Here is an 18,498-nt window from a genome sequence, read left to right on the forward strand (position 1 = left end):
GGAGACTCCTAAGACTCAGGAAGCAAACACAACCTGCCAAGCTCAGAGAACATTCACCGGTCCCCTTCTCTTCTTACTCTTACCCTCCTCCTCTCCAAGGTTACAAGAGCAGTTATAACTACTGCAGACAGGAGGCGCCAACATGAGTTTCTTGCAGGTTATGCAGGGAGCTCCAGGGATTCGGCTTCTGTGGGTGGTCACTTGCTTGCACTGGTTGCAGAGTGGGGTGAGGTGAGTGTTGCCTTTGAGTCACTCAAGCCCCTTTATGTAGCCATCACCCACACTATAGTCATAACCTCAACAAACTCGCTGACAAACTACTCTAGACGTAGGTGGACCTGTTTCTTTGGTCCATCCTTGCCCTGTCTGGATGAACAGACAGATGTCAGCTCACTCTAGTCTCCGCATAGTGGCGGTCAGGGAACAAAAATGGAGCTAAAACTGAGGCATGGCATGGTCTCTGAAGACTTCAGAATTCCCTCTGAGAACTTCAGAACTGACTCTGGAAAACTTACCAAAAAAAAAAAAAAAATCTGAAGAGATAAGAAATGAGTGGGCCCTGATGAGAAATGGCAGGTCTTGACAGCTGTGCCAGGCCAGGGCTGGAGCTAAAAGGAAAGGAGCTCCCTGGGCAGCAGGGTAGATCCCTGAGTGGGTCTGAACTCCAGCTCTGTTTTCTACCAAATGCATAACCCTCTGGACATTTCTTAACTGTTTTTGTCTGTTAGTCATTTTGTCAAATGTGGATGATATCAGTATCAAGCTCCCAAAATGGTCACAATGGCTACATGAGAGTCTATACACATTCAATTTGCTATTTTGTTTACTATTTTGCATTCCTCTCTGCAGCTATGATTACCTCTCAGCTCCTCAAATATGCCACGCTGCAGGCCTGTTCCCAGCTAGCTCCCACTGCATTCCTAGGCTTCATCTGGAGTTAGGATAGAACCCATGCCATGAGTTGTTCTCAAGGGCCATCTTCAGGTTGGATCCATGTCTTTTACACTCTACAGTGAACAGATTCATATCCGACTTGTTGCATTCTCTTACCCTAGCATTCATCAGACAGACAGAGTGCCTGGTCCCAGCAAAGGCTCAAAAGTGGGTTGACAAATGACTGACTGCTTGATTGAAGGGGAGGAGTTGGAAGTGGGACCACAGATGCCCAGCACTCATTCATAAGAGAAAGTACAGTGATGAAGGTGACCAAGGAAAAAGAAGAACAAAAAAAAAAAAAAAAAAAAAAAAAAGACACAGAGTATTGCATGTTTTCAAAGAGTAGGCAGCAATAAATGCCAGGAAACAGTAAGGTGGCAGTAATCATTGGGTGGCAGGAGAATCAGGTTAGTGCACCCTAGGAACCACAGAGGAAAGGGTTCAGTGCCAAGCTTAGGGTCTGAACAGCACTGATAATCCAGCCACCACGTACTTTGAGAGTTTAGCAAATGCCAAATTCTTTGCATATATTCCTGCTCTTTCATCCCTATTCATGGAAGACAAAATGAAAGAGAGAGACGTGAGGCAAAGACCTGAGCTCAAATTTGCTAGATGTCAAACCTTATGCTCCTAAAGCATGGATTATTTCTATAAAGGGAGAGCAACAACAACAGAGAGAGACAGACAGAGAGAGAGAGAGAGAGAGAGAGAGATCCATGTGAGTAACATCAAGTGTCACCACAGCCATCCTGGAACCCAGACCCACCTTGTGCCTGCATGCGAGTCCTCACCAAAGCCAGGGGGTAACTGGCCAGCTGCCCACAGGTGCTGGACAGAGCACCACAACCCAGCAGCACCACCACACCAGGGTTGACAGAGTCCTTTGCAAAGTTATCTAGCCAATAAGTCTTCAAAAGCTGCCCCAGAAACAGACAAACAAACAAATCAACAAAGGAGATACTCAACCTTTGTTCATGAAACATAAACATCTTCAGGGCTGTTTCATGTAATCAACTCTTTAAAAGTAAAAGTAAAATATTTTAAGCATAAAATATATATGCTAATACATAAACTAAAAAAAAACACCTATGTACCTAATTGTGATGGTTTGAATATGTATGGTCCCCATAAACTCATGTGTTGGAATGCTTGGCCCATAGGGATTGGCACTATTGGGAGGTGTGGCCTTATTGGAGTAGGTATGGCCTTGCTGGAGGAAGTGTGCCACTGCAGAGACAGACTGAGATCGCAAAAGTTCAAATTAGTCTCCTGCTGCCTGTAGATCAAATGTAGAATTCCTAGATCTTTCTCCAGCATCACATCTGCCTGCATGCCACCATGTTTCTCACCATGATGATAATGGACAGGGTTCTTTGCAAAGTTGTCTAGCCAATAAGTAAGCCAGCCTCAAAAATGTTTTCTTTTATAAGAGTCGCTGTGGTCATGGTGTTCCTTCACAGCAATAGAAATCCCAGCCAAAACAGCCACCATAGGCTCATATGTTTGAATACTTGGTTCCAGTTCGTGGAATTGTCTGGGAGGAGATGTGTCACTGGGTAGGGGAGGATCTTTGTGGTTTAGATCCATCCCCAGTTATCTCTCTGACCCTTACTTGTGAATAAGGGTGTAAACTCTAGAGTCATACCTGCCTACCTGCTGCTGTGATCCTGGCCATGTTGGTTATGGACTCACCCTCTGAAAATTTAAGCCCCAAATAAACATTTTCTTTTATAAGTTGCCTCATTCATGGCATCTTATCAGAACAATAAAAATAGTAACTAAGACTCTAGCTTAATTTTTTATTTGTTTTTGCTTTTGTTTGTTTACTTGCTTGCTTTATAGAATTGTATTTCTCAATGGAAACCTTGCAGTCTGGGAGGAAGTAGGATGTTATATTCCAAGTACAAAGACAACAAAAGGACCCTGCCAACCAAGAACAGTATATTGACAAAACTGACTTTTGAATATAAAGGAGAAAATAAGAACTCCACCAATAAATAAATGCTGAGAGAATGTACAACCACTTGGCCTGCAAGAGATGACAAAAGGCATCCTCCAATCTGAAAGAAAAGGGCAGTAAGCACCAACCCAAAGCATGAAAAGCCCATGGTCAAAGAAAATGGTATTCTTACAATGCTGTAATATGGAGTATGTAAATAATTTTGAAATCCTGTGAGGAATTCAAAAATAAAAGCATGAGAATTCATTGTAAATCTATGTTAGAGGAAACACTATGAAAAGATCACTTTTGATGACTTTTTGTCATCAAAAACAGACCAGGGATGTCCAGGGGAGAAGGAGTGTGATGGGAGATGTCATACTGTAAATATGTTTCTCTTATTGGTTAATGAATAAAGCACTGTTGGCCAATAGGGAAGCGAGATAGGTGGGACTAGGAGATGTGAAGGATTCTGGGAAATGTTTAGGACAGGGTCACGATGTGATCTCGGGAGGAGAGTATGCATGAGTCTGATGTTCTCGGTAAGATAAGAGCATGTAGAAATACATAAATTAGTAATTATGGGTTAATATTTAAGATAGTTAAGACAGAGCTAGCCAATAAGAAGCTCTATCCATTGGCCAACAGCTTTATAACTAATAGTTTCTTTGAGATATTTGGAACTGACTCGGCTCTGGGACCAGGCTGGTAGGAAAGAATGCTTCTAATAGGAGTGGGTTTTATATACAATACTGATTGACTTGAGACAGATTGTTGCACTATCAAGGTGTTTCTATTGGAGGGATACTTGATTCATAGGAGGAGTTTGAGAGTGCTCCCTATGTTTCTTTTCTTTTTTTTAAGTTAATTTTATATGAAGAGTTCAAGAATCAGCAGCAATCACTCATCCTTGTTACAGAGTTTGCACATGACTACAAATGTCATTCTTAGTTCTTAGTTAGGTTCAACAGACATCATAATTGGTTTCTTTACACCAACATCAACCCAAACATGTAGGTCATGTCTTGAGTCACTGATGTTAAGACACCTAGAACAACACCAGGCAACACATATTTTTCAGCCCCATTGTAATCTGAGGCAATACCACCATATACAAATGGCCCAAATATCATTATGTGGCAATTATTGTGTGTATTGTATGATGGGTTATTATTGACCCAATAAGAATAAAGAATAAGAATAAAGATGTGTGAGACATGAACCTTCAGGGCATTCTGTTAAGTGAAATAAGTCAGACACAAACAAATAATATTGTATGACTCCACTAATGAAACACCTAGAATACATACATTCATAGAGACTGGGGGTAGGTTAGAGGTTCAGGGGGTGAGGGTCAGATGAGGTAGGAGATTACTGAATAGTAGTTTTAGCCGATAAAGAAAAGTTTTGGAAATTTACAGTAAGGGAGGCTGTGCATTTGTGCAGATGCAATTAATGTTACTGAATTTCATGGTTAGAAAAGAAGTTTTATGTTTTGTCACAGTTAACAATGAAATATTCCAAAAGCCCTTAAATTGCACGTTTTAAGCGGGTGAGATGCATGGCATGGGAATTGTATCTCAATAAAGCTGTTCAGAACAAGATGAAGTCTTGGGTGGGTAAAGAAGGAAGAGATCTATGAAAAAGTAGAAATAAGAAGCATAAGAAGCAAAGTATAATGATAAATGTATAATAAATATGTTTAAAAATAAGCTTTCTGAGATATAATACATAATGCATATATAACAAAACAAGTCTTCTGAGATGCTTTCATTACACACCTTCCCTCCTGAGCTGGGGCTCAGCCCATTCCTGATGCATGTGCTGGCTCACATCTGTCATAGCATGAAGAACAATGCTGAGTTTATGGGCTTGCCCATCTCATCAGACTTTTGGGTTCTTAAAGGCCCTGACCCTTCTTTCAACCCAGTATCCAATACCACAGTTTGAATATAGTGTGTGTTCAGTAAAGGTTTGTCAGATTCCTAAGTTATTAAGTGACCCATGTGGCAGGAATGGCCCAAGTGTGTTGGCCTGAGTTGCAGGAGTGACCCATGGTTCGTATTCTGAGTTTCCCGAGCTGTCTGAGTTGTCTGAACTCATCTCCATGCTCATGCTTCACTTTATAGACTGAGCTGCCTTCCCCACCCACCCCCACCCGCTCCTCCAGCCCCAGAGATTGTTAGGTGAAGCTGTGTAATCCACATCACTCCCTGGCTTTATCAGTGCCAGGTTTCAGTAATTCTAATAAATGTCTGCTCATTTTTTTCTGTACCTCCAAGTCCCTTGTGCCATTATCTAAGCTGCATTTGAGTTCATTAATGAAAATAAATATACAAGTAAACCTAATACAAAAAAAAAAAAATGGCTCGCAATCAGGGTGCTGGAAAGATCAAAGAACACAACTCTACGGGCAGTCCCATCATGAACAATTCTCTTTCATTGGCAACCAACTATCCACCATGCAGACTGCCTGCACTGCAGACTGAAGTGTGCTGTACCCTCACTCACCTCGTACACGGCAAGATCGATGCCTGCATAAGGAATGATGCCTAGTAAGTTAGGAACATAGCCTTTGTAAAAAGCCCCAAAGCCTTCCTGCTTCAAAATCTTCTTGGCACAACCATATATTCCAGAATATTGTCCAGTTTTGGCTACAGCTAGCCGGGTTTTCAGAACCTAGATAACCAAAGAATGCAACACAATGTCATTCACATTTAACATCAAACAATTCACAAGTGTTGTTTTTATGAAGCACTAACAAATTCTATCTCTAAAGAGAATGTCCAGTTCATTGATAGATTCATCCTCATGCATTACTTCCATTGAGAAGCTAAAATCAGAGCCAGGAAGGGTCAATTATTTCAAAGACAGTCTGGAGGAGGGTTTTGAAATAGAAAGAAAGAAAGAAAGAAAGAAAGAAAGAAAGAAAGAAAGAAAGAAAGAAAGAAAGAAAGAACAGGAAAAGAAAAATGTGGACCAGATAATCCTTTTGATGTCATAATAAAATTATTTGGCCAGAAAGGTGAATAAAATGATGGCATGGGGGCACAGGGGACAATTCCAATGTCTTCAGCTTGGAGCATAGGCTGGGGAGGTGGAGGGGTAGGAAGGTGATGGTATTAGTTGAAATGAGGGGTGTGTGTGTGTGTGTGTGTGTGTGTGTGTGTGTGTGTGTGTGTGTGTGTGTGTGTTATCATAAAAAATCTCTAGAGTCTCAGAGGTAGCTTAGTCTACAAAGTACTTAATGGCAAAACCATGTAGACTTGAGTTTGATAACCACAAAACCCGCATAAGAAGCAAAGCATGGCAGTGGATGCTTGTGATTCCTGGAGAGGTTAGACAGACAGCTCTCTGGGGCTTGCTGGCCAATCAGTCTAGCCTATAGCAGGGAAGACCAGTGAGAAACCCAGTCTCAAAATACAAGATACATAGTGCCTCCTGATGACTGACACCTGGGGTTAACCTCTGGCCTCCACAGGCACATGCACACACATGTGCACCCTCATGCCTGCGCATGTGCACACACACACACACACGCACACACACACAAAAATCTCTTGGCATAAGTATCACAAAGAAGTTCCAGTTAAAGGTATAGTTTATAGTATATAGGTCTTATAAACTATTGAAAACCCCTAATTGTGTCCATAAAATTATTCACATCTACTATATTAGTTTTGTTGTAAAACAGGAGTTAGCAAACACTTTTTGCAAAGGCCAAACAGTAAATATTTCCGTCTTCGCTAACTTGAAATTTGATGTCTCTGACATCTATTCTTTGCCTTTCCTTTGCTTTCCTCCTGCCTTTTTTTTGGGGGGGGTGTAACATTTATTAGCTGAGGCTGTGCTAGCAAGCCCATATTCTCTGGAAGGATGTCTGGAAGGATGTTACTACCATCCTACAACCAAAGCCTCAGCTTCCACTCCTGGGGTCATGGTACAAAAGCCCACTGGAGGGGAATGAGAGTTGTAACCCTTATCAGCACTGTGGCAATCAGCCTCTGAGATGGCCCCTAAGGGTCCTGTTTCCAGGGATGCTGTGCTTTGCAGGATCCCCTCACTGAGTACCAGGGTCAGTCCATGTAGCCAACATGGTATAGTGAAAGTGACAACAGACAGCAGTTTAATCCCACACAATCTCTTTCTCTCTTCTCACTCACATCACACTGACTGTAAATGAATCGAGATTGCCATGCTGTGAATATACATGAACCATCTAGAAAGGCTTGCCTGAGAGACAAATGCTTCCAGCCAATAGCCATTGAGGCCTGGCAGGAGCCTGCTGAGTGAGTGGGAAAGCAGATCCATCCCAGGTTAGCCCCTAAAAGACTGCAGCCCTGGCTGATGCCTTGACAAAAGGTGATAAAACACCTGGAAACCAGGCAAACCCAGCTGTGCTGCTCTTAGACTCCTAATGGCCAGAACTGTGAGATACTAAAGGCTTGTTTCAAATTGTCGAGTTTGGGTTAACCTAATACACAACTATAGCTAGCCAGTGCAAAGCCACCAAGCAGTCAGGCTACAACGGTACTTGCCTCCATAGGATAGATAAAAGTCTGTGCAGTTGCTCCAGCCATGGAACCAGAAATGAACCTCTCAAAGGTTCCTAATTTTTGTCCTTCCTCTGTAAGCAATTTCTTGTACTGTAAAATAAATATATAAATAATTTTCAAGATGCATATTTATCTTGGCTTTAGAGTAACTGTGGTCCCCGCCCAATTGTTATATTAAATCCTAATCTCTATTGTGACAGTATTAGAAGATAAGGCCTTTGGGGATTATAATTAGAAGAGGTTCTAAGGCCTCAGGATAGAACTAGAATCTTTATCAGAAGGGACACCTGTTAGCTTATGGTCTGCCAAACCATACACTAAGGCCATTAAGTGTGGAGCAAGAAGGCAGGAAGAAAGTCTCCACTGCCTGACCCCTTGATCTGATACTGCTTAAGCTTGAGAACTGTGAGAAGTCTCTACTGCTCAACCACAGCTTTGATGGTATTTTACAGGGGAAAAATGCAAATCAGTTCCTAGAAATCAACCCACTTATGGTGAGATGAGATGCGTCAAGATACATCCTCTACATTAATAATCCTAGCAGAAACGTGGGACTTAAATGCCGGTTCTGTTTCCTGGGAGGTAGGTTTTCAAATTAGGCCACCACACAGCTGGCATTATAGCTCTGTGGTTGAGCTCTTGCCTGGCACATATAGCAATCCTAAGTGCAAATTCCAGCCTCATTAAAAAGAGGGAAGGGAGTGGAAGGAAGGAAGGAAGCCTGTTAGGACAGCCAGGTTAAAAATCTGACAAATGTTATCAAGTGTGCTGTGTGTAGACGTTCAGATATACTGAACTTCCTTATATTAAAATAACAGCATTATTTTTAATATGCATCTTAGTGGTCATAATTTGAATGCTCGGGCATTCAAAACAGGAAAATCTTTTTCCCCAGAATGGGCTCCACTGAAAGACCCAAGGCCAGCTGCTCTTCTTTAAGTCAGAGAATGGACACCACTAGCTATGGTCATTTCAAAAAGGTGGTACTTCTCAAGGATAATCTCTCCAGAACAGCATTAAACTTACTCAAATAAGAAATTAGGATGTGGAGTTAACTTTAAGGTTCATATAGGCCATGATTAAAAAAAATTATGGCAGAGGTGACAGAAGAAAAATAATTGTATAGCAACTCCAATGACTCTGCTAATAACTGTAGAAGCCAACCTCTAAACCTACTATTGTGTTTCAATCTAGTCAACAGAGAGGGAGGCAAATGACTTCATTTATTATCTCATACATTCACTCAACAAACACTGGGCACTCACCTGGCTGCTGGAGTTCAGGAAGAAGCCAGACCCCTACTTTCATGGAATTTTCAAGCCAAAAACAATTCCATTCACCTGAACAATTTTCTTTCCAGGGGTGCTTTTGCAAAACTTAGATTAAGTGTCCTATGTCCACTAGAATTCAAAATGAGTCAGCTAAAATCAGGCTTTGAGAGGCTACTTAGAAAAGAGGTGGGGGGAAGCCTCTCTCTATAAATGATATTGTGGAGTCCAAAATCCCAGGATTCAGATGTGTGGAATCACTGAGTTATTGAGTTCTAGTTTCTCATAGAGAATTTCCTCCTGGAGTTTTAGGAACCAATACCCAAAGCATCGCCTGCTGATCTTTACTGAATCGGTTAGCTACCTTCTTTTGTTAATCACTTTCACAGGTAATGACAATTACCTGTTCATAAGCCCAGAACTTAACAGCTGTCTCGGGAGCGATTTTAATGACATTTGTGCCATTTCCTCTCCACAGGGAACGGATTCCTCCTTCCTTTACCATCTGCCGAAAGCCTCCAAATATATTCATTGATTTGGAACCATGAACCTAAAAATAAAAGCAATGTGTCATGGGATACTTCTGCTTATTGTGGAAACCATTTCTAAAGTAGGTCTGAGCTGAATACAAACACTGGATACTGGATGTTAAAGCTTCCAGAGGTCTCTGATGGGCTGCAGCATTCTGCTCACCACTTCACACATCTACACCAGGAAAGTAAAGCATTAGGGCTGCACAGACAGATGCAAATTGACATTTGGAATTTTCCTGGACTCGGCCCTCTGCACTTCCTTTCCTAAGATAATCTGAATCCTTATTTCTTCCCTGTAATAAACCACAACCATGAGTCTGTATTTTTCTGAGGCCATCTAATGAAGTATCAAACCTGAAGGAGACTTAGGAAAGCCCTTCAAATGTATAGAAACTACAATCTTAACAAACCCACTTTATGTTAAATAATAAGCTTCATAATAATGTATGACAAAGGGAAAGATGTGTGTCTATTCTAGCTTTCTCAAAGTCAGTTTACTACTGTACTGAAGAAAAAAGCATCTATCCTTTGTGTTCAAACAACTTAAAAATAAAAGTGTTGTCTACATAGATAGCCAACAATAACAAGCATGACTTTACAAGCATTTTCAAAGGACTGCAGAGATGGCTCAGTGCCAAGATGGTGCACATTTGATTCCAAGTCCCTACATAGCAGCTTACAACCATGCGTAACTCCAGTTCCAGGGGATCTGGATCTGTGGGCACAGCATGCATGTGACACACATGCATACATCCCAGCAAAACACCCATACATATAAAATAAAATAAAAAATTTTAAGCAACTACTATGTTCTTCTAGGTTATTCCAGGATGCCAGTGCTTATTTGAGTTAAAGTGTAGAGCCATCTTTGTTATATACTCTGACTCCCGTCATGGAATGGAGGAAATGACATCTCAGAAATCAAATGCAGGGAAAGAACCACGAGCTCTAGAGGTAAAGCTACATCATGCCTTGTCTACTCTCCTTCATAAAAGAAATTTTAATTTTTACAGCCACAGTTTCCTCATGAGTATAATAAAGACAAACCACCTGCTTTACTGAGCTCCCGTGAATATGAAATGGGTTGCCATGGTGAGCACAAATGGATATTTCTTCTGTTCTCTTCCTTCCTTGTGATCAGCCCAAAGCCAGGCCTGTCTAGAAACCCAGGTCTTTTCTGCTAACTTAGCTCAAGAATCACTTTTGAAATTATATTTTTACCACCAAGATTCTAGACTTGAGAAATCCTCTGCTTTCTCAAGCCATAAAATCAAAGAAAATATATGTAATTTAATGATAACCCTAGAATAGGAATGAGATTTTTTTATTATTATTATTTAATTAAACATTTGTAGTCACAGCATACCAACAACTAAGATTTCATTACAAACAAGTACTAACAATTTACGGTTTATTGCAACAGTATCAAACACTTAGACATGTGCCTAATCTGAAGGTTAATAGTAGCAGAATATAATTGTCTAAGATAGGAAGGGCTGTGCCTGGACATAGCATGCTTTCAATACAGACTGGCACGCTTCAAGGCTCACCTGCATCATGACCTTGAGGCGATCCAAAGGTGCCGTGCTGGTTCTAGAGACTGCACCAGCCACGCCTCCTGCCAGCAGCTGCCGCCACCATTGTCCTGATTTTTTCTCATCTTCTGTGAATTCATCTGGAATAGTTAAGCTATCCCCTATGTCAATGCCCTGGTGAAATGGAAAGAGATCCCACAGTTCTTCAGTAGCAAACAGATAGGCCCAGAACTTTCTTTTTGTGACAGAGCTGTTACTGTTAGGATCGAGGCTCTCCTCTGAGACTGATAGTGAGCCAATCTGAGCACACATTAATGAGCATCTAGTCACACTGAGCTGGGAATTCAGGTACAAAGTCACAACTTTCCTTTCTTTCCAGATCAGGCGACTTTTATTGGACTGAATTGCAATGAAGAATAATATTTTACCACATTTAGTTAATCCTTGTCAGTCACTTTTCACAATTCTAGAAACCACACAGTTGGTGACAGCTTTGAAAAACTATTTATCCAGTACTTCAGATACTCTATTTGTCTTAAGTCTCATACTGTACGCCATGGTGTATAAATTTAAATATGTTAATTTAAAAATTAAACCTTGTACATAAGTAGCCCTGTACTCATCTTCTATATAACTTGAGAGCCATTTTATTACCATGATATTTTTGCAACTTAATTGTCTAAATGCTATGGTGGGTATGGCCAGGTCATAGAGCTCCAGATTCCAGTACCATACACAAAAAAATGACCTTGACATAAAATTTTATAGAAAAGAATGAAAGATAATGAATGAGCCATACTTTGATAGTAATGCTCTCTTCTTCATTACCAAGAAAATTGATTTATGATTATAGCATCAAATGTTATCAACCATCCCCAAAGGCATAATACAAAGTTCACAGAGTGTAAATTTTATACTCATAATGCTCTCTGTAAGCTTAAGTATTGTTACTAGTGACAATGTGAGCTCTAGGTGTAGCGTGGGAATGAAAGATACTTCTCTCCAAATACAAAAGATAAGACCATGGGTGGGAGATCCTGCAGAAGGTCCCACAGGGCTTCAAGGAACAGATTGCACAACAGAACCTAATTTGCACCAATATATTTTAGCAGAATGTTAATGAAACAATCACAATCAAATTTTGTGACGCATACACTAACAGGAAATTCCAAGCACATGATTCAACATTGTTCTCTAGCATTCAATGAGTAAGGCAATCCCTTATGACAGCAATAAATCTAGGCAGTCAGACTGAATAAGCAGTTTTGGGAGGGACCTGAGGCCATGTCATCTTTTAGCAATCTGGAAGTGCAGACATGGTTTGGTAATATGTGTCTCCTGACATTGAGACTTCCCTATGGCAGAGGCATTAAATGTCAATGAAACCCGGGCAGCCTGTTCATCAAGATGGGATTTCTTCCAACCTTTGTGAAAAGCCATATTTATGCCACCTAGGGGGCTTTAAAGATGCTCTATAAATCTGTGCCTATTAGAATAAAATTCTAGATGTTAAATATATACTGGGACTCTCTTGGGACTTGGCCACCTTTCCTAGGGTGTTACGGCATTCTTGGGTGGTAACTGTTATGAACCAGAGCTCCACTGAGAATATGTGATTTGTTAAGGCTGACAGCCTGATGAGAAGAACTTCAGTGGTGTGGGAAGATGGCAGCGTTGCTAGTCTAGAGCCAACCTAGTTCAATTACCTTTATCCCCTTAAATATATATTTTTTGCCCACCTCTGTGTTTGACCTAACAACCTTGTGACTATTAGGGAGGTATGAACAGATCCCTAGATTCTACCAACCCAAGGGCTAAGATCACACAACACCTGAGGTCCATAGCAGAAATTCCCCTACTTTTCTATAAACCATCTATCTACCTGATGTTTCCACCAATGTATTTGAAAAGTATCTTGATTTATGGTTTTCTTTGCTGTGTTACTATACAAACCTCATGAAACTATTTTGATGTCGTAACACTGAGTCTATGTTTCCTGGCCAGGGTCCCTCATTTAGAAACAAAACAAATTATCTCTTGTCTGCTTTGAGGTGGAAGCTATGTTTCCTACATCAACACTCTACCTGTGGCTTAGAGCTATAGACACAGAAAGCAAACTTACAGTAGAGTGTTTCCAGAAACGGATAATTTCCTCGATGTCTGAGGCAGGGTTAAATAAGAAGTAATCCCTCCATTCATCCCAGTCCACTGTCATTGTTCCATCAGAATCGATGCTGAAAGTTTAAACCAACCAGTTAAAGAGCAAGAAAGACATGGACACAACTGACAATATTGCCCATTTTACAGAATGAAACTTTGTTTCCAAGGTTACTTTTATTGAATTTTAAAAACCCATTGGCAGGTTTAGAGGGTTCATCAACAAAGCATTTGGTTAGCAGGCATGAGGACCTGGATTCCATCCTGAAGAAAAATACACCACTCACAATTATACATTGCTGAGAATAGAGTCACATATATTATGATCCTTTCTGACTATTCAAATATTACAGAGAAAGTCCACTACACTACAGACTGCCTTTAGCACTCCGTTAAACTCAAAGTCTCTAGGTTAAAAAACACAAAAACTGGACAATGGAATACTGAGAGGTATGAATGAATGAATGAATGAATTCATGACACATTTTTTCTCTCTCACAAGCTCGGGTATTTTTTCTTAATATCCTAAGACCAAAACATCGGGGTGAGATATTTTAAATAGATACTAAATATGCCATCAATTTTCTTCTCCAATTTTCATCGGGATACGAAAATTAACAGTGAGTCTAAGAAATCAAATTCTTAATGCCTGATTACTTGAGTTTTGAGAAATCCTGGTATTTCTTTAATTCTATACTTAGCTCACTGGCATCGTACAAGTGTAATCAGTAATACAAATCCTGAGGGGTTTTTTGTCTTGTTTTGTTTTAACAAGCTTATGACAGAAAGCCTGTTCTATAAGATTTTCCTAAGAACAATGCAAAATCATTCTGGGTTTGATTGCATTGTTCAATACAAATAGCTACTGAAGTGACAGGTGCATGTACTGGGTTAACATGTCTGAAACAAAAAAACATTTTGGTGTTTCCTCAAATTTTATTCTATAATTTATATGACAGTGATGCATGCAGGCATCATGCAAAAATAAAATGCAATTTTCAGATACTTATTATGTTTTCAGTACCATTTTCAACTTCAATGAACTTATGTGAAATTATACTTCAACTTTTCCTCCCCCAGTGGAAAGGTGTCAATGCTCCATATTGGCTAAGAATGCTAATCGCTGCTTATGTTCAAAATGTATTCTGGGTTGCAATATTAGCAGCTTTGATTTTGTCAATATTTTCTAGTTTTTGTGCAATGACTTAGCATCAAATCCCATCCCCAAATTCGCTTTCATGAACATTGTCTATGAGGTAAGTGTCACTTTAGAAATACCACACTACTATTTTGTTGTTGTTGTTGTTGTTGTTCGTTTGTTTTGTCTTGTTTTGTTTTTTCAAGACAGACAGGCTCTCACTATGTAGCTCTGGCTATCCTGGAACTCATTTTATAGATCAGGTTGGCATTGAACTAAGAATGATCCTCCTGCCTTTTGCCTCCCGAGTGCTGGAGTGCTGGGATTAAAGGCAGGTTGCTACCACTGCTGTCATCCCACAACTTTAATGTTTTCAAGTCAAAATACCCCTGAATTTCCATTCTGACCCTTGTTGTGGGAAAGCATGTGACCATCTGTGCTATTTTGCTATGCAGCATATACGCTGACACTTGGATCTATTTTTGAACTCAGGGTTAGAATCTGCTTTATTCTTAATGATATTAAAGGAAACATAAAAATAAAATTCTGGTCTTAAACAAGAGAGGAAGAAAATCCACACTTTGCTACGGGTTTACTAATCTTCTTTGCCTTTTTAAAGAACTAACTCTTTGTTTTATTATGATGAAAAAAAATACCTTCAGTAAACTATTTGCACATAAACTGAAGAAGATAACACATTTAAAAGATTACGAGCTGTGATGAAATTAGTTTTATTCCAAGGATTTGAGAAGCAGGCCAGAAAGATGGCTTGGGAGTTAAAAGCACTGACTGTTTTTCCAGAAGCTCTGGATTCAATCCAGCACCTACACAGCAACACACAATTGTATTTAACTGCAGTTCCAGAGGGTCTGATGCCCGTTCTTGCCTCCATGGGCACTACAACTACACACATCTCTCTCTCTCTCTCTCTCTCTCTCTCTCTCTCTCTCTCTCTCTCTCTCTCTCTCACACACACACACACACACACACACCAGCAAAACCCATACACATAAAGTAATTTTAAAAACTGTTCAACACACAAAAGCCAATAAATTAAGCTAGCACATAGCAGAACTAGAACCAAGGACAGAAATCACATAATCTTCTCAATAGATATAAGAGAAACTTTTGACAAAATTTTACATCTCTCTATAATAAAAGCTAGTGGCAGAAGGATCCTATCTCAACATAATAAAAGCTACATGTGACAAACCTATAACCGACTTTATATTGAATGGCATAAAATGAAAGAACTGACTCTAAAATCAGGAACAGGTCAAAGCATCCTCTTGTTTAATACAGTGTCTGAAGCTTTAACAAGAGTAATAAGACAAAAGAAAGAAATCAGAGAGATGCAAATAAAAATGGAACAAATCAAATTATCCTTATTTTCAGATCATATGATCCTGGGGTGGCATCTTGTTCCACCAATAGACTAGAAGTATTGGCCACACCTTAGGGTGTGACTTCAGTGTGGACATGACCCCTTGTAAGGAAGAGGAGGAGGTCACTAGCTCTCTCTTGGGTTGAGCATCATGAAGAGGTGAGGCTGCATCTCCAGTAGCAGAAGACCAAAGCAGTTATTTACCATCATTGTGTGAGTGTTCCCCAAGTAAATATCTGTTAATTCTTTGTCTGGGTTTTTGTAGATTTCCTTTAACCTGCCATTATTACCCTGTATTTAAAAGACCCTAAAGAGTCTACCAGAAAACTCTTAGATCTGGTGACACTTTCAGTAGATTAGTGAAATACAACACTGACATATAAAAACTGGTAGCTTTTCTACGACCAATAATAAGGAAGGAAAACCATCTCATTCACAATAATTGTAAATAAGTAAATAAATACTAGGAGCAAACCTAACCAAGAAGGTGAAAAATCTCCTTAACAAAAGCTTTATGTATAAAATACTAAAGAAATGGACAACATTAAAAGATGGAAAGAGCCTCCATGCTCAGGGATTGATAAAATTACTATTGTTCAAATCACCATATTACTAAAAACCAATCTACAGATTTAGTTTAATCCCTGCTAAAATTCTAATGGCATTGCTCACAGAACTTGAAGAAATAATCTTAAAATGTAAATAAAATGTATATAAAATTCATATAAGACCTCAAATAGCTAAACCAATTCCGAGTAAGCAGAGTAATGCAGGAGGTACCACCCTAATCTGATTTTAAATTATATTACAATGCCTTAGCCACAACAATAGCATAGTACTAATTCAAAAACTGTGCTTAGATCAAGACATTAGAACAGAGTGCCCAGAAATAAACCCAGTCAACCACAGACACCTGATGTTTCTCAAAAAGCAGACTTTTTGGCTACTATAAATGCCCTTTCCTGATAGTGAGATCAACAACTAACTTATCCACCATCATGGAGCCCTCATCTAGTACCTGTTGGAAACAGAAGCAAACACCCTTAACTAAACACTCTCAGTCAAACTAGAATCCAGATGCAGAGAGAGAGGACAAGACCAGGTTGCAGAAACACATAGAGACAGCTGACCTGAACAAGGAGGAGCTAACAGGCCCCCAGACTGATAGCTGGGAATCCAGCATGGGACTGACTCAGCCCCCTGAACATGGGTCTCAGCTAGAAGGACTGAGCAGTCTAAAGGACCTCAGACAGTGGAACCAGGATGTATTCCTGGTGCACAAAAGGACTTTGCAGACACATCCCCCATGGAGGGATACTCCCTTAACCTAGAGACAGCAGAGAAGTTCTAGTCCCTACTTCAAATGACTTTACAGATTTACATGACCCCACCTGGATAGCATTCCCCTACATGTGGAATGGGGGTGAGGAGATGGGAGGGGAGGGTGGTCAGGGTGTGTGTGAGGGGGCAAAGAGGGTATGAGGGAGGTAGGGAGGGAGGGAGGAAGAGAGGAAGGGAGAGGGAACTGGGATAGACATGTAAAATAAAAAAAATAATAATTATAAAAAAAATCCAAAAAAACCCCAAAGCAGCCTTTTCAACAAAATAAATAAATTAGAAAGAAAGAAAAAAATTGTAATTAAAAACCAAAAATCCCACAAATAATCTAATTAATAAGTGGCCAAATGAGCTGGACAGTTCTCAAGAGAAGATGCATACATGCATAAATGGACAATAAAATATGAAACCAGTAAAATGAAAATCACATTGATGCCCCCCATTACCTCATTCAAAAAAGACTGACATGGAGAAGCAAAACCAGTGGGTGCACGAGGGAAAGAAAACTTCACACTACTAATACCAAAACTAGAACCAGCACATTGTAAGATCTCGTCATGGTGAATCTCATTACCTTAGAGAGATACCTGTGCTAATATTAAAAAAAAAAAAAAGGAAGAAACCAAACCAAATTCATTTTAAAAGTAATAGTAAGGGGCTGAAGAGATAGTTCAGGGTTTGGAAGTTCTTTTGGAGGACTTAGGCTCAGGTCCCAGCACACATGTGGTGGCTCACAGCCATCTGTTGTTGGAAGACATTGCTGGCTGGTCAGAAGTTGCAGCCTCCGCTATCAACATGGAGCTGCAGGAAGCAAAGCTTCCTGCTCTCTGCCTGCCCTTATCTGGAGAATGTCCTTGGGCCTGGAAGACTGACCTTATCTGAAAGCTGTCTCTAAACCAGATGCCTGTTTCATCTTTAGCTTGACCCTTGGCACAGATCACCACTGACAAGACTTATGCTAGGGGCTCTGGTAGAGGACCCTGTGATAGGAGCATGCCACTTAATGCAAACTAGGGTTTGCCTGCAGACTCCCCAATCCTATATATTCCTTATGCTCTGGAACAAAATTGAATTGATTCACTAAAATCTGTCTCCAGAACTATCTCTGCTCATGCTCATGAGCTACCAAAGCTTTCTGTCTCCCATTTGCCTCTTTCCCCTCTCAACCTGTTCCCAGAGAACTGACACCTCTCCTGTGCTCTACAGGCATGAGGCACGCCAGCAATGCAGACAAAGCACTCACTACACATAAAGTAAATGATTAAAGTAACACCAAAACCCTTAGCTCCTAGACATAAGACCCACTGCTGTCGCAGTGCTCCTGAAGTCTTGCAACACCCGACTAGTCTAGTTTAAGCACCCTTCTCCCATCCCTGCAATGTAGACAATGTGTTAACATAGACATGAAAATGAAATAAAGGAAGGAAAGACAGTAGGCACGTGTAATGAGGTATGTGGAGATTCTGGGAGATATTCGAAAGCAGCACTTAGAAACCAGCACAGAAGACAAGATGTTAAAATAGTTTGTCAGCTCACCTCTGAAGAATCAACTCTGCTTGCTGTTCAGAAATATGCAAACCCAGCATCTGGAGAGACTGGACAATTTCTGATGACTCGATTTTCCCTTCAAACAATGAAAACAGTGTGAGTTCAAGCTCAGAACCTGAGAACACTTTTGAATGATGACAGCAGAACTAAGCATTTGGGTAAGCCA

General features: G+C 40.2%; 1 protein-coding gene across 1 annotated transcript in view; it reads right to left on the reverse strand.

Annotated features, from left to right (window-relative positions):
- Slc25a24 (solute carrier family 25 member 24) overlaps nt 1–18,498 on the reverse strand; it is a 41,515-nt gene that overhangs the window by 2,878 nt on the left and 20,139 nt on the right. Inside the window, exons 3-9 of the mRNA XM_051177695.1 lie at nt 18,321–18,408; nt 12,890–13,001; nt 10,783–10,941; nt 9,103–9,249; nt 7,414–7,521; nt 5,387–5,554; nt 1,703–1,853 (exon numbers count right to left, since the gene is read on the reverse strand). Coding sequence (XP_051033652.1) covers nt 1,703–1,853; nt 5,387–5,554; nt 7,414–7,521; nt 9,103–9,249; nt 10,783–10,941; nt 12,890–13,001; nt 18,321–18,408 — 933 coding nt within the window. The remainder of the gene's footprint in view (nt 1–1,702; nt 1,854–5,386; nt 5,555–7,413; nt 7,522–9,102; nt 9,250–10,782; nt 10,942–12,889; nt 13,002–18,320; nt 18,409–18,498) is intronic.

The sequence above is a fragment of the Phodopus roborovskii genome, unplaced genomic scaffold (genome assembly GCF_943737965.1).
Source record: "Phodopus roborovskii unplaced genomic scaffold, PHOROB, whole genome shotgun sequence".
Classification (NCBI taxonomy): Eukaryota; Metazoa; Chordata; class Mammalia; order Rodentia; family Cricetidae; genus Phodopus; species Phodopus roborovskii.